Raw genomic sequence first — 15,815 nt, forward strand, 5'->3', positions numbered from 1 at the left:
AAACCCAAAAAAAGGAAAATGTCTTTGGGCAATGTAAGCTGCAATCATCACAGTTCAGGATTAATCTTAAAATCAAAAGGAACTAAGTTGCTTTTTGGGTTTAGCAAGACCATTCTCCTAAGCAGTTATTTTGGTTGATTGAACAGGAAATGGTAAAAATATGACCATAGGTGCCTTTTTTTTTTTTTTTTTTAACGGCAAGAAACATATCACTTTATTGTGTTTGAAGCATGAGCAAAGCCTTGGAGTGCTTTGCACCACAATATAAAGTCATTAGAACTCTATAGCAACAGCAAAAGCCAAAGGCTTTGATATAATTCAAAAGCATATCTTTTTTATTCCTGTTTCCTTCCAAGTGAATTATTTTTTTTCATAGACATAGCACATGGGTAGGGGACAAAGGAGGGTGAAATCAGCCCCAATAGGACCACCCCAATGTTTCAGCTACTAAAGCAAACCAAGATTCTCATCGTTGTGGATTCAGACTTTGCCAGTAAATTCTGGTGTGGAGAATTGCCACCTTTAGAAGAAACAAACAGCATACGTGTTCATAGTGGAAGCTTCTTAAGTACAAGTCATACAATGCTGATGAGTAAATTAAGACTGTGCAATGGTTAAATGGGATTGGAGAAGTTAAAAAAAAAAAAGCTCTATGCTTACATCACCACTCTAATTCTCAGTTTGTAGATGTAAATTGTTAGCAATTGAGTATTAATTAAATGTCTTTTCTACCCACTCTTGCAGAATGTAGACAAGTGGTCCTTTGATGTATTTGCACTAAATGATGCCAGTGGGGATCACGCGCTGAAATTCATTTTCTATGAACTTCTCACACGCTATGATCTGATCAACCGTTTCAAGGTCAGTAGTTAAAAGAAGAGTCTCTTCTTCTGTCTTGGATTTTGTTCAACTTCCCTCTCCTCCTGCTTTGTTCCATTCAAAATGCAATTTTAGCCCTTTTGAAAGTCTTCATGGACACTGTGCTTTCCCCAGTAAACAAGACCAACTGTTATTGAAATGGTCCTTTGAACTGCAATGGGACGCCATGAAGTAGACTTCCAAACAGGCTTTGTTATGAAAACTATGGTAAATCTTACATTTGATTCACACATACTTTGTGGGAACGGTGGTGTCATTCTCCTGAGATTCACAGGACTCTCAAGCGTGCAGGCAAAAAAGAAGAGCTTGACTTCAGATTCAAATTGATGAAAAGAAGCATGGCCAATGGGTTGAAGGAGGCAATTTTTCCCCTGTTCTCTGCTCCGGTGAGACCCCAGCTGGAGTACTACATCCAGCTCTGGAGTCCTCAGCACAACAAAGGCATGGACGTGTGGGAGCAGGTCCAGAGGAGGGCCACCAAAATGATCAGGGGCATGGATGTGAAAAGAGTCTGAGAGGGTTGGGCTTGTTCAGTGTGGAGGAAAGAAGACTCCAGGGAGACCTTGCTGTGGCCTTTCAGTCCTTCAAGGGGGTCTGTAAAGAAAGATGGAGAGAAACTTTTGCCTGTTGCACTAGGACAAGGGGTAAATGGTTTTAAAGTAAAGGAGGGTAGACTTGGGCTAGTTATAAGGAAGACAATTTTGATGATGAGGGTGCTGAAGCACTGGCACAGGTTGTGCAGAGGTGGTAGGTGCCCCATCCCTGGAAGTGTTCAAGGTCAGACTGGACAGGGCTCCAGGCAGCCTGAGCTAGTTGAAGATTCCTTGCTCATTGCTGGATGGTTGGACTAGATGAACTTTCAAGGTGCCTCCCAACCCAAACCATGAAACTATTCTCTAATTCCGTAATCATGACAGAGGTTTGCAGATGCAAATGCCATGTATGTTTTCCTCCAACTTTGAGCATGTTTTCCTCCAACTTTGAGCAAGCTTAAATTTGGACAGCAGAAACACTGCTCTCAGATCTTGAACGTTCTCCCCACCGAGATCCTCTGCTGTCCCTTTTGCTATTGACACATGCACTCCCCAGGGTCCCCACTGACATTGGTTGGCAAGGGTTTGCAGATCTCTGGCTGCTGTACTTCTTGAGGACCTGCCTGTGCCCAATGATAAATGTTTGAAGAAGGTCACTGGTCAGAACTGCATCCTCCCCTGCTGCTCCTCTAGCTATGGACATCTGAACATTTAGGGTATTTGCCATTTGAGTAGATGAAACTGGAGAACCCATGTTGCCAATTCCCTCTGTTGAGCCTGCATAGTCTTCTGTCTAGAAATCCCCTGAACTGCATTTTCTCATATGTGTGCAGTTCTACTCTTGGAGTCAGAAAAGCACGGCAATCCCATAGGATGGGCAGGCTGGATTTTACTGTGAAGGTCTGATAAGTGATACTCCTTCTGGTAGAGTATCCCAGACTTCCTATATGATGTGTTTTGTTAGAAAATCTTGACTGTGAATGCTAAAGCAGAGATCTATTCCAGTGGGTTGTGAGGGGAACAGACAGATGCTTGTGGCCTAATTAGAAATATTTCTCCAGGGGCAATCAATCAAGTGCGCTCTGTTACTTTTAGTACTGTATGTGTCTTCCAGACAGCATCTGGTAGTATACTTGCGTGTATTTATGTGTGGGAATGATTCATCCATATTGTAATTAGGGATGGGAAAGCCAGTTTCAGGAAATAACCTGGATTCACTCCCTCTGTTGAGTGCCTGTTTCAGATGCGTTAGCGTATTATTTATTTGTGAAGTACAAACTGCTCTTTGGGACCTCTTATCAAAATGCTCCCCTCTGAATGCTAGCAGTTACAGGTGATTATTTAGTTTGTAATTCTGTGCTGTTTTCCTCAGATCCCCATTTCTGCCCTGGTGTCCTTTGTGGAAGCTCTGGAGGTTGGCTACAGCAAACACAAAAACCCTTATCACAACCTAATGCACGCCGCAGATGTGACACAGACGGTCCATTACCTCCTTTTCAAGACAGGCGTAGTGGTAAGTCTAGGACTTGGCATCGTGAATGTATAAAGAGATTACAACAGTTTTAACTCAATAAGGAGATTATGATTATCCACAGTAGAACCCGTTTGCACTATAGACAAACTTAATTTCATATGACTCTGCTCATGAAAGTAGAGACGTGGGATTATATAGAAATAGAAAACAGGTGAAGGTGACAATAACTTTTTTTAACAGTGGTCTAAAAGAGGATGAATGAGAAACCCAAGCTCAGGTTTTGACTCTGCTACAGGTCTCCTGGGAGATTCTGCCAACTCACTTCTGTTGGAATTCACTTCCCTGATGTGAAGAAGCAATTGTCTCAGCTTTCTTGTCACTTCAGGGAGCAAGGCAGTACCTCCAAAGGCCAGTTCCTTCCACTTATCTGAGGATGGCAGGAGCCATGCTCTGGAGGTGCTGAGCTTCATCCAGTCTCCACAGCAAGAGCAGCTGAACTGGCTTCCATAGAAACCTGCTGACAGCAATGACAGGAATGGGTCTTACACACAAAGACGTAGCGCACACTATGTTCCCACACTGGCTGTCAAGACAAACAACAGAAATAGTTTGAAGATGGATTAAAGAAATTGAAGGCAGACAGATTCTAGAGTGGTGCTGAGCCATTAGACTTTGTTTTCAGCTATGGCCCAGAAAGTTGCCTGAGGCTCTTACTGCAGCTCCTGCCTTCTTGAACGCTCCCCAGTTGTTGGAAGCTCCCTAACTGGGAAGTGTTGGAAGAGAAGGCTGAAGGAAACCCATGGTTACATGTGACTCAGCCCAACCAAATTCCCCCACTGTGCCCAGTGCCGCGAGTAATTTAGATGGGCTGTGGGAAATCACCATCAAAGCTGGCAGTCAGCATCCCTGGTGGTAATACTTGTGTCTTCCTCTGTATGTTGACGACACCTTTTTCTGTGCAGCTGGGTGAGGAAGCTGAAGAAATGCCACTGCCAGCGTGTACTGTGTGTGGTGGAGCACAGGGCAGAGAGGGGCGAGCTGATGAGGCATCGCGCAGCTCCTGCTGTGTCTTTGGGGCCGCTTTCAGGACGTAATTGAACCGTGCTTAGTCAGGAGCAAGCTTTTGTGCCTGTGGTCTGCCTTTCTGCAGTGCCTTGACTGCCACAGTAATGTTGCTTTCAGTTCTGAGGCCAGAGCTGGGTGCTCTCCCCTGAGGACTCAGCACGCTCCGGTGCCTCGGGTGAACGTGTGCCGGGTCTGCCGTGTGGAACGTGGGCTGCAGGTGTGAGTTGTAGCGTTTGCCAAAGACCGATGTGGAAGGAGGCAGGGCCTGCCTGTCTCTGGTGCCCGATTCTGCCTGAAGTTGTGTCAGTTGCTCCTGACTGCGTGTGAAGCAAAGAGGAGTTAGGTCAGGTTTGCAGCTTGTACAGACACATAGACAAAGCTTCCCGTGGGCCTGCAATGCAGATGGCAGTGTCTTTCCTGTCCTGGGGAGGCCAGGACGGGACACAGGAGCATGCATGCCCTCTCAAAAGTGCTAAAAGAAGAGTGTAGAGCTTTTTTGTTTATGAAACTGATTTTTATTGTGTGGTTTGTTTGGGTTTTTTTTTAAATCGGATTTTATTGGGTTTATTTTTTTGTTGTTTGTTGTCCAATCTTGGCCAAAATTCTTTGTGTCAGAACTGAAGTTGCCTGCTTCTCCATGGGAGGAGCTGTCTGTCCATCTTGAATGTTCCCAGGGATGGATGGGGCATCTGCCTTCTGTGCTGACGGGTTGTTGTTCTGTGCACGCTGCCAGGGTGGGTCTGGCTTCATGTTCACCCCCCTGTATTTGGTACCTGAGGCGAGAGCTGGCTGAGGACAGCCACCCCCCACTGTCCTGCTCATCCTCAGACTGCAAAAATGCCACCTGCAGGCCCCAGTAACCTGGGTGGTGCTCCAGGGGAGTCCAACAGTCTCTGGTGGTCCTGGGTCATTATGGGTGGTCCTCGGTGGTCCTGGGTCATCCTTGGCAATCCTCCGTGGTTCTGGCTCGTCCTTGGTAGTCCTCAATGGTCCTGGGTCAGCCTCGGTGTTCTTTCTCAGAGTTCTTTCTGTGATACTGTCAAGAATTAGAGGATACTGTTTCCTGCAGCAGACATGTAAACCTGCAGAAGTGCGAGACTTTTGTCACATCTGTTTGTACCAAAGGGAAGTGAGATCCTCCTCTCCTCTAGACTAATCATCATGAGCTCTGCAAATGATAACTTCTTTTGAATAAAAGACCATAAACTCTGGGGAAGGAAAAAAGCTAATTATTGCTCTCTTTGCTTTGTAGCATTTTCTTGGAAATGCATCCATTTGTTTTGTTAGAATGGAAGACTGCTCCTTCCTCTTTCTTCCTGTAGGCATCGATATGCATCAATCCTTTTGTTTACATGCCAATGACTTGCCTTAGTAGCTACTTCTTCATATTTACTGTATGTTTGTGAAAGAGAATCATGCCTCATTACCCTTTCTTGTTTCCACCCTAGAAGCCAATACTTGTTCTTTCATGCCTTCTTCCCCCTCTATCCCGCACCCCCTATCAATGCAGAAAGTTGAAGGTTTGGTTCTGGATTGTTTTTATCAACCCTTTAGAAATGAAAAACATTCACATTTCCTCATTCTTTTCACCTGTGACAGTGTCCTGCTGCTTTCTCAATAGCTCGTGATGAATTTGTTCTTTAAAGCTAGCTCTCTGTTCCCAAAATGAAGTCCATCACAGACTAGTAAATGGTAATATCACTGCTTTGATGGAGATGGCATCCGTTCTCTGCGGGCTCTTTGCCATCTTGTTTGCAGCCTTGCAAGGTTGTAGCAGATAAAAGGGACTAAAAGGTTGCAATTACTTACTGCTATTTCCCTCCTGTTAGTCACAAGCCTATTTTGACTTTGTGCTACTTACACTGATTTATTTATTACCCACTATTCACAACGGTAATCCCAGTCTGTGTTCTGAGTGGTCTTCTGCAAATGCTGTTATGATATTTAATATCTCTCCTCAGGTGTATTACACCCTATTTGAAAAGCGCCATTTACCCAAACTTGTTCAGCCAGTGATGGTTTGGTAGCGCATGCAAGTTAGCACTTTTCCTGTGCATGCCTTAAGGGGTAGAGGACCTCAGGCGCAGAGCTCGCAGCCTTACTGATGTTTTAAGATTTGGGTCATAACATGCTGTTGGAGTGGGACTTGTCAGATGGTGCCCTGAAGGTCTGAAGTGGATGCATCAGACTAGCTGAGCATGCCCCGTGGTAGTTCTGCGTGCATAATGTAGGTTTGCTCTGCCTGTTCCTGAGCGCTTTTGCCTGATTATTTTTCTGTCATTCACACGCTCACCTTTTGGGAAATGGCAGAACATGGTTGAGGAATGGAAGTCCAGATCTAGACTTGTATCTTGGAAACCCTAGTTCCATTTCTTTTCCATTGCAGTTGCCAGACGCTGTTGCTAGAATGTTGAAATCATGTTCTTTATCAGCTGTAAAGCATTCCTTATTCACAAGTCATGCCTGGAAACAGAAACATCACAGATTTCTCCACCATTAGTGCTGTCCATTCCTGTCCTGGACCAACTGTGTAGAAATGAGAAAATAATTTGGTTTGTGTGTCTGCTCATTTCTTGACCTTTCACACACCATACCCACCCCGAAAATTCAAGAGCTGCCTTGATTATGGTCAGTGGCATTTTGCGAAATATCTCTGGCCAATATTTTCAAACCGCATCTTTAATGTAAGGAGATCGTTTATACCGAGACTTGCTTAATTCGTAATTGGTTGCGCAGAGGTGGCTGTGAATGGCAGGAGAAAGCTAGACAGGTCGCTGTGTACAGACCCCCGGTTACCTGTGCTTCCCCTGCACTGTGGTTAACAGGCCAGTGATGGTCCCTGAGCTGTAGTAGTTGTCTAGAATAGATTTATGAAACCATATTGCCTTTGCTGGGCTTTGAATTAAAAGGCAGTTTGTACATGAATGTCTGTCAAGACGTTTGCAGCTTGACAGTGAACTGTTACAAAAATATTTGGCAGCCACTGTGGTAAAGGTTTTCTCTAAATTTAGTATGTTTAAGCATTTCATACAAATATTTACAGCATCTATAGTACCCAGAACCTTTGTCTCTGATGCTCTTGATGTTAACAGCCCTCCTTGTGTGCTGCCAGTGGAAACCCAGATGTAAAATGATTGATTGACTCTGAGAAAAATGATTAAAAGCCTCTGAATCATTTAGAAATCTAAGTTAGAAGCGAGTTAAGCATTGAAAAATAAGGCTTCGACTAGGCAATTAGGAAAAAAAAAACCCTCAGGACTTTCTCCAATGTGTCTATAAATGGTAAATAAATAGCAAGAAGTACATCTTGTGAGGTTTTGTGCCCCTTTTTCCTTATGATTCAGTCATTGCTGAAGACTGGAACGGAAGGATTAGAAGCTCTGTAGGAAGGACGGGCAGGGGAAGGGAGGAGGGGGCTTCACCCTCTAGGTCAGCAGCCAGCTCAAATGCATGGAGCTCCATCTGGGGCTGGATGGGGAGCGACAGGTGACATTATAGTGGGGGTCTGCTACAGGCCGTCCAACCAGGAAGACTGAGCAGGCGAAGCCCTCTATAGACAGGTACAAGCCACATGATGTTCATGAGCCCTGGTCCTCATGGGGGACTTCAGCCACCCCGATATTTGTTGGAGAGGACAACACAGCAGGGCTCAGGCAATTCAGGACATTCTTGGACTGTGTTGACGATAACTTCCAAGTGATGGAGGAGCCAGTGAAGAGAGGTGCCATGCTGAACCTTGTTCTCACCAACATGGAGGGGCTGGTGGGGAATGTGAAGCTTAAGGGCAGCCTTGGCTGCAGTGACCACAAAATGGTGGTGTTCAAAATCCTTAGGGCAGCAAGGAGGGCACACAGCCAGATCACTGCCCTGGACTTCAGGAAAGCAGATTCTGGCCTCTTCAGGGATCTGCTTGGTAGAGTAGCATGGGAGCCCTGGCACGAAGAGACACCAAGAAAGATGGTTAACATTCAAGGATCACCTCCTCCAAGCTCAGCTCATGGGGGAGCCCCTGTGAACCTCATGAAGTTCAACGAGGCCAAGTGCAAGGTCCTGCATCTGGGTTGGGGCAAGCCCTGCTATCAATACAGGCTGGGCGGAGAATGGGTTGAGAGCTCCCCGGAGGAGAAGGACTTGAGGGTGCTGGTGGATGAAAAGCTCAACATGACCCAACAATGTGCACTCGTAGCCAGAGGGCCAACCCTATCCTGGGCTGTATCGAAACAAAAGTGGCCAGCAGGTCGAGGGAGGGGATTCTCCCCCTCTCTTCCACTGTGGTGAGACCCCACGTGGAGTACTGCGTTCAGCTCTGGAGCCACCAACATAAAAAGGACATGGACCTGTTGGAACGAGTCCATAGGAGGGCCATGAAGATGACCAGAAGGCTGGAGCTCCTCTCCTATGCAGACAGGCTGAGAGAGTTGGGGTTGTTCAGCCTGGAGAAGAGAAGGCTCTGGGGAGACCTACTGCAGCCTTTCGATACTTAAAGGGGGCTTATAAGAAAGACGAGGACAAACTTTTCAGCAGGGCCTGTTGAGATAGGACAAGGGGTACATGGTTTTAACCAAAAAAGGATAGATTTAGATTGGATATTAGGAAGACATTCTTTACTGTGAGGGTGGTGAGGCACTGGCACAGGCTGCCCAGAGAAGCTGTGGGTGCCCCATCCCTGGCAGTGTTCAAGGCCAGGCTGGATGGATGGGGCTTGGAGCAACCTGGGCTAGTGGACGGTGTCCCTGCCCATGGCAGGCGGGGTGGAACTAGATGACCGTTAAGGTCCTTTCTAACCCAAACCATTCTATGGTTCTATGGTTCTATGACTTTTAGCTACTGGAAGTTAGTGACATTCTTCTGTATTTGAGGCTCTGCTACAAAGGTCAGCTGAGCTGAAAGTACATACCGTGGTAGAACATGTGTACCTGCACATGTGTCATCAAGTTCCACTTGAAGAACCTTGATTGTCTTGAGGTTTTCCCCTCTCTCTTCCTCACACAGTGCTTTTTAAGAAGGGCACATGTTTCCCCTTGCTCTGCCTTAAGCCTTACTAGCTCCTGAAAACATTTTGCTGAAGCTCAGTTTATTTGGATGAAGCTTCAGGAAAAACACTGGTTTGGCTTTTGTGCATCAACCGCAGAAGTTTGCTTACAACAGCTGGCAGGCTGCAGGGGAAAGGCAATGATGTGCGGCATTGACTGTCAGCAGGGGATAACTTGCCTTAAAGGACAAAAGCTTTAATGCCTGGGAAAATGACGGTTTATCTGATTGCTCTTAATCTCTTTTCAGCACTGGCTGACAGAGCTGGAGATCTTCGCTATGATCTTTGCAGCTGCCATCCATGACTATGAACACACTGGAACCACCAACAACTTTCATATCCAGACACGGTGAGGCCATTGTAAATCACGATGAAGGGCTGGGAAATGGAGGGAGGAACCTTTGGGGAATAACGGCACAGCCACCTAGGAAAGCACAGGAGCTTTTGCTTTGAAGTGTTACAGGAGGAAAGTTCACTGCCTTAGGTTGTATTTAGTTTTGTCTTGCTCAGCCATTTACAGTGGAATGCATGCATTCTAGCTTCCTGAGCATGATTTCATATTAATAATCAGGAAAAAGGAAGGTCCCAAAATGTTTCTGTGTAAAGCTGCCAAAGACAAGTTGCTGTACAGGGTGTCGTATTTTGATGGAGTTACAGTTTTGGAGGAGCTACTATAATTCAACAGTTTTTTTCTCATTGAATTTGAAGAATCAGATATCAACTACATAGGTTAAGAACTTAACAATACCTGTATTTATCGGTGAACACCAATGCTACATGTACTATTTTCACTTGAGTGGAAAAGCACACCTGCAGCCAAAGTGTATGTTTACCGCTACCTGTTCAGGGACATCATTTTTTAGAGCTTTGTAAATTGCTAGACAGCAACTAGCTGTTCCCAGACTAGACCGAACCGCTGTATTTTTTTGAACTCAGAATCTTCTATAAGGCTTCTGGGTTGGTGGAAGAGAGAAGAAGATGAAGATGGCAGCAAAATTCTGAAGCATGAAAAGATTGTGAAGTCTGTGGTTGCAGCGATAACTGGGCATTTTGTTATTGTTATTTTGACCATGGGAGTGTACTGGTAGTGGTGACAAAATATGTAGATATCCTTGACTGACACCTGGGCATTTCTAAGATGCGTTGCATCTCACTCTAAGTAAGATACCTGGAGGATGTTAGCTGAATCATGCAGATAGATAAATGTTGCTAGGCTAAATCACACATGTGCTCAGGAAAGCTTGGGAATGGAATGTAGAAGGATGTTTCTGTTTCTCTTCTGGGCCAAGCCACACTCCACTTCTTACTTGCGCTTCATGCATGCAAGAATTAGGGATCTGCTGTATTTCCAAAATAGTAATTTCTGTGACACTGAAACCTTGAGGGTTTAAAGTGTCAGGAGGGAGAAGTATACACTGCTCTCTGGGAAGCAGAACTGAGTGGGGCCTGTAACAAACCATACTCACCCTCTGGTGCCATTAAGTTCCAGCAACACCTTTGTCTTCAGACCACCTCAGCCATCCATCAGTCTCAGCTCTGTGTCCTAGAGCTTAAACTAAGGCATGAAGTACCTTTGGCCTTACTCTGTTCCGCTGGCAATTGCCCTTCCAGACAGCGTAGCCGAGCGCACAGATGACAGAAAGCAGCTCAGTTCTATCTTGCTGACAGCCAGTTTGCTGTTCTGGAAACAATATTGGGACACAACTTGCAATTGCTTCCTTGGGTACCATCAGGCTTTATTATGAGAGCAACATGCACAAGAGCTGGAAAAGAACCTCATGATTCAGCTGTAAGTTTACATACCTCTCGCAGCTCTCAGCATATTTTTTTTTAAGTGTGTAACAGAGAGGCTAGGTGAGTCTCGATTGATGAAATCAATTTTGTGTGAGTTTTGATCTTTACTTTTCTTTTACTGAATAACAGCAACGAACAAAGTATTACAAATGCTCTTAAAATACTCCTGTCCGTGCTATAGAACTAATTCTCTGTAGCTGATCAAAGGAAAAGGGACAGGGAAGAAACATAACCTTTCCTATGTTTTCTTTTAAATGCTAGGTCAGACTCAGCCATTCTATATAATGACCGGTCTGTGCTTGAAAATCACCACGTTAGTGCAGCGTATCGTCTTTTGCAAGATGATGAAGAGATGAATATTTTATCTAATCTCTCAAAGGATGACTGGAGGTAAAAATGAGCATGGTGGCTGCCTAGGGACCTTGCAGTATCGCCACGGACCGTTACTGCCTTGTTTGAATGGCAATATGCATTATTGTATATTACACATTGGTATTTGTATTGCTACCAAAAAAAAAGCTTTAGAAGGAGTTTGTCTTGCTTATTTCTGCTTTCAGTTTTCACCTCTGGTAGTGAGACCATACTTGGTGACGATGGATTATAATAGGAAATTGACTCCCCTCGAATTTCTAAGTCTGACAGAGACACCCTTCATACAGATCCATTTGTAACGGAGTGTAGAGCTAGCCTGCTGTTTGTCCATCCTGAAGCATAAATGTAACCTTTATCTACTTTGACACTCCATGCCTAGAAATTATAAATGAGTCTTAATGCAAAAAAGAACCCAGTCCAAAGAGCATAAATCAGTGTACTGTATATGCCAAGGTGATGTAAGAAGCTGTAATTTGAAATAAGCTTCATGCGACGTATGATTTCTGTGCCAAAATCAGCCCATGATTTGCTTTCTAATAGCAGACAGTTCAAACTGATGAGAGCTTTCTGTTTTTATGGGTGTTTTGAACTCCAGGGGGTGGTACTTTAAAAATAACCCAATGTGCTAGACAGGAAGAATCCTGCTCCGTGGGTCTTTCTCATGGGAGAGGAAGCAACTTGTGGGATCTTACGTGATGCATGGTGCCTCCTGCATAGGCTTAATTGTGACACAGTGCTGAGCAAGCAGTTCATTGGTTTTTTTAATATTAACGTGGGGAAATGAGCCCTTCTCTGGGGCCTGGCTTTTAGCAAGCTGGTCAGTGAAGGCTCTGCTTTAGCCTGAAGTTCCTGTTTATTTTAACTTGTGGACAGTGATGTGATCCTATATCTGAACACCAGGAATACAACTCGGGAATTTGCATGGCTGATTTCAATCAATGTGAGGGTTGTGGAGGAGTGGCCTGAGAAATTCTTTCCCCCAATATAGAAAATAGTCTCATGGTGGGCAGCAAGCAGGAATGGAAAAAAAAAAATCTGCATTGAGGTGTTAAAAATCTAGTTTATTTTTTTAGCTACAGCTGGTAATGCCTTGTCAAATACTGGCAGCAAATTACTGCTTCCTTTTATGTTGGTGGGCGAAAAGCAAAGAACTAACTGACTAGAAAGAGCAGCCCTAGAGCCACTGTCTGCTGGGAACAGCAGAGCAGCTCATTGAGCGTGCTTCACTGTGTAGATACTCTCTTTAGGAAAATGGTCTGCTTTGGAGCTGTCAACTGTTTTTGCTTGAATCAAAGCTAGCTTCCGATATTTCTCATTGATTCTGTAGTGTCAGCATGTGTGTTCTGTTGAGGCCATATGCTTAGACCCAAAGTTTCAAAGATTAACCCATCCCTAAGAAACACTGTAACTGCCTGAGCAAAAATATGGAGCGGTTTGGTTTGCTGCGTTGTTCTCTCTCAAGTAGGGCTTTATTATTTTGTAGCTGTGAATCAAGCAGCACCTGCAGAATAAAGGCTATTATCTGGATGTGCTCTAGCTCCAAAACTGTGGATTTTTGTGTGCTTTTGCTTTTGACTGCGACTTTGAAATCCCATAGGCAAATGTTTGGGAAGCACTGGAGACGTCAGCTGACTTTAGCTGGACCTGAGGTGTTGAGATAAAAACCAAGAAGCCCCGATTTCTTAGACTGGCACTCAAAAATAGGACCCTCAGTACTGCAGGATGCTTTGGGCAACTGTTGAAGTGTGTCCAAACTGAACTTGATTTTTGTAGGCATACCTGATAAATCTCTCTCAGCAAAAGGCCCCAGTGATAGTTTTTGGAAAGCAAATTCTGAAGTGCCTTTCTGAGCTGAACTCTCATTCCTTTTTTCACATTACTAGTAAGAGAAAATCTGATGGTCCGTGGGTTTTGAAATCCTAGATGCCTGTGTGGATTTTATTGCTTTTGTGTTATTCAGTCATTAATTAGGGAATGTATTTCCAGGAAAGAAATGTAGCAAAGTGGAGCTAGATTTTACGGTTGGAAAATAAACGGGCACAGCTTTCATAAGGGAAGCAGGTGAGACTGAAAGAGGTCTTTTGCGCTAAGTCAAGGAGAAAAGAGTTGGATGCTTACTAGTACTTAAACTACCTTTCTTCATTTAAGCAACCCTCTGTTGCTTGTTAAATATTTGAAAATCCGTTTGCTTGCCTCATGTCATTAATCCCATTTGTGGAAGTGATCAACAAGTAAATGAAGAAACTGTAACAAAAACGAATCCAAGCAAATTAAGAAAATTAACTGCCAAGTGAACAGATGCTTTCCAAGATACGGCTATAGATGTCTCTTCTGGCAGTGTATTTCATTGTTAACAATTTCCATGCAGTTTATTGAAACAAAGTATGTTTAGCACAAGCCCTTTACCATCAAGTACAGGATTAAAAGGGCATCTGGAAAATGTTTAGCTCCTTAACTCTGTATTGGAGTACAGCTGTGGGAAGTGACCTTTAATGCAATACTGACTTTGTCTGTAAAGCTGCTTGGGGGTTTTGTCCCTCAAGTAATGCTGAGCCCTCCTTGTCAATCACTGTTACTCCTTTTGTGATTGTGGTGAGAAATCTGGAATGTTTTTTGACTGAATGGAGATGACTTTGGTGAAAGCCTTCTTTTGTACATAACAGTGTGTGCGTGGTTGCATAATCACACCCTGTACTTGGAAAAGTTCGTTTCTGCGCATCCAGGATGGGCACATGGATATTCTGAGTGTTACACCTTGAGTGAGAATCAGCCAATGAAAATGCTTCCTTGTAGTGTTTTCCCTATTTATTTCCATAAGAATAAAGTAACGAGACTTCAGGTGGATGAAATGAGCAAAGTGGCTCACTTCAAGAGATGTTACTGTTGGCTCCTAGCATAGAGATCAGGTGATCTCCAATGGCCTTTTCCCTGTCCCTTCCCCATGAGTGCGAGGGGAACAGTACAGCTCTGAGGTGAACACTGATACGGAGCAAAGACACATCCGACAAAGTATCCTACAAAATGATGTCAGGTTCTCTGAGGCAAGAAAGGTAAACCCGTGAAGTAATTATTCTAAAGAGAAGAGAAAGGCATTTTCCAGAGAGATCAGTGCAAGGCTTGGACGTGTTTACATGTAAAGTCAGCCAGAGTCTTATCATGGCAATCAGTAATAAAAATACCAGAAGACTGTGCTTGTGGGACTGTGCCACATAGCATGTTTACACATGAATCGTCTGCAGGACATCGGTTAGAAACAAAAAATCAAAGCTGCGACATTGGCCACTGGATGAGTTATTGTTCGGCCTATGAGAATAATAAACCAAGACATTAACTTCAGGTTTCCCTCTTCTCCAGTTGCTTTTCCTGACCTGTTCCTTGACAGCCTGCTCTGTCTGCCTAATTGTTCATTTCCCTAATTCTGCAACAGTTAACAAAGGGCATAGACAAGTTATCTTAGGCTTGATTTGCAAAGTTGATAACATTAACTTTTTCTCAGTGGTAAACTTCTCTGCGTGAGAATGTAATGTGTGACTGGCTCCTGGACTCTGGCCTTAAGGAATATGTATTGTACTATGAGAGAGGACATCTGGAAGTGTAGTAAGAAATATTCAAATCCATAATTACTCAGCCAAGCAGCACAGCCAGGTCTATAAAAAAGTCTATGAGTCCACGAGGGATCTTCTGTTGAGGGGACCTACAAGAAAACCCATTAGAAAGCCCTAGCAGAGCCGTGATATTCTTGGAAGTGATCACTTTGATGGGACAGTGTATTTGCTACCACAAACAGTGGTCTAAAAGAGGATGAATGAGAAACCCAAGCTCAGGTTTTGACTCTGCTACAGGTCTCCTGGGAGATTCTGCCAACTCACTTCTGTTGGAATTCACTTCCCTGATGTGAAGAAGCAATTGTCTCAGCTTTCTTGTCACTTCAGGGAGCAAGGCAGTACCTCCAAAGGCCAGTTCCTTCCACTTATCTGAGGATGGCAGGAGCCATGCTCTGGAGGTGCTGAGCTTCATCCAGTCTCCACAGCAAGAGCAGCTGAACTGGCTTCCATAGAAACCTGCTGACAGCAATGACAGGAATGGGTCTTACACACAAAGACGTAGCGCACACTATGTTCCCACACTGGCTGTCAAGACAAACAACAGAAATAGTTTGAAGATGGATTAAAGAAATTGAAGGCAGACAGATTCTAGAGTGGTGCTGAGCCATTAGACTTTGTTTTCAGCTATGGCCCAGAAAGTTGCCTGAGGCTCTTACTGCAGCTCCTGCCTTCTTGAACGCTCCCCAGTTGTTGGAAGCTCCCTAACTGGGAAGTGTTGGAAGAGAAGGCTGAAGGAAACCCATGGTTACATGTGACTCAGCCCAACCAAATTCCCCCACTGTGCCCAGTGCCGCGAGTAATTTAGATGGGCTGTGGGAAATCACCATCAAAGCTGGCAGTCAGCATCCCTGGTGGTAATACTTGTGTCTTCCTCTGTATGTTGACGACACCTTTTTCTGTGCAGCTGGGTGAGGAAGCTGAAGAAATGCCACTGCCAGCGTGTACTGTGTGTGGTGGAGCACAGGGCAGAGAGGGGCGAGCTGATGAGGCATCGCGCAGCTCCTGCTGTGTCTTTGGGGCCGCTTTCAGGACGTAATTGAACCGTGCTTAGTCAGGAGCAA

At 44.6% G+C, this 15,815-nt stretch overlaps 1 protein-coding gene across 8 annotated transcripts in view; it reads left to right on the plus strand.

Moving 5' to 3' along the window:
* The window catches only part of LOC130148136 (dual specificity calcium/calmodulin-dependent 3',5'-cyclic nucleotide phosphodiesterase 1C-like), a 371,754-nt gene that overhangs the window by 293,720 nt on the left and 62,219 nt on the right, over window positions 1-15,815 (plus strand). For all 8 annotated transcript variants that reach the window (XM_056336358.1, XM_056336351.1, XM_056336357.1 and 5 more), the window contains 4 exons: window positions 745-861; window positions 2,785-2,925; window positions 9,232-9,332; window positions 11,039-11,167. In XM_056336358.1, coding sequence (XP_056192333.1) covers window positions 745-861; window positions 2,785-2,925; window positions 9,232-9,332; window positions 11,039-11,167 — 488 coding nt within the window. The remainder of the gene's footprint in view (window positions 1-744; window positions 862-2,784; window positions 2,926-9,231; window positions 9,333-11,038; window positions 11,168-15,815) is intronic.

The sequence above is a fragment of the Falco biarmicus genome, chromosome 4 (assembly GCF_023638135.1).
Source record: "Falco biarmicus isolate bFalBia1 chromosome 4, bFalBia1.pri, whole genome shotgun sequence".
Taxonomy (NCBI): domain Eukaryota; kingdom Metazoa; phylum Chordata; class Aves; order Falconiformes; family Falconidae; genus Falco; species Falco biarmicus.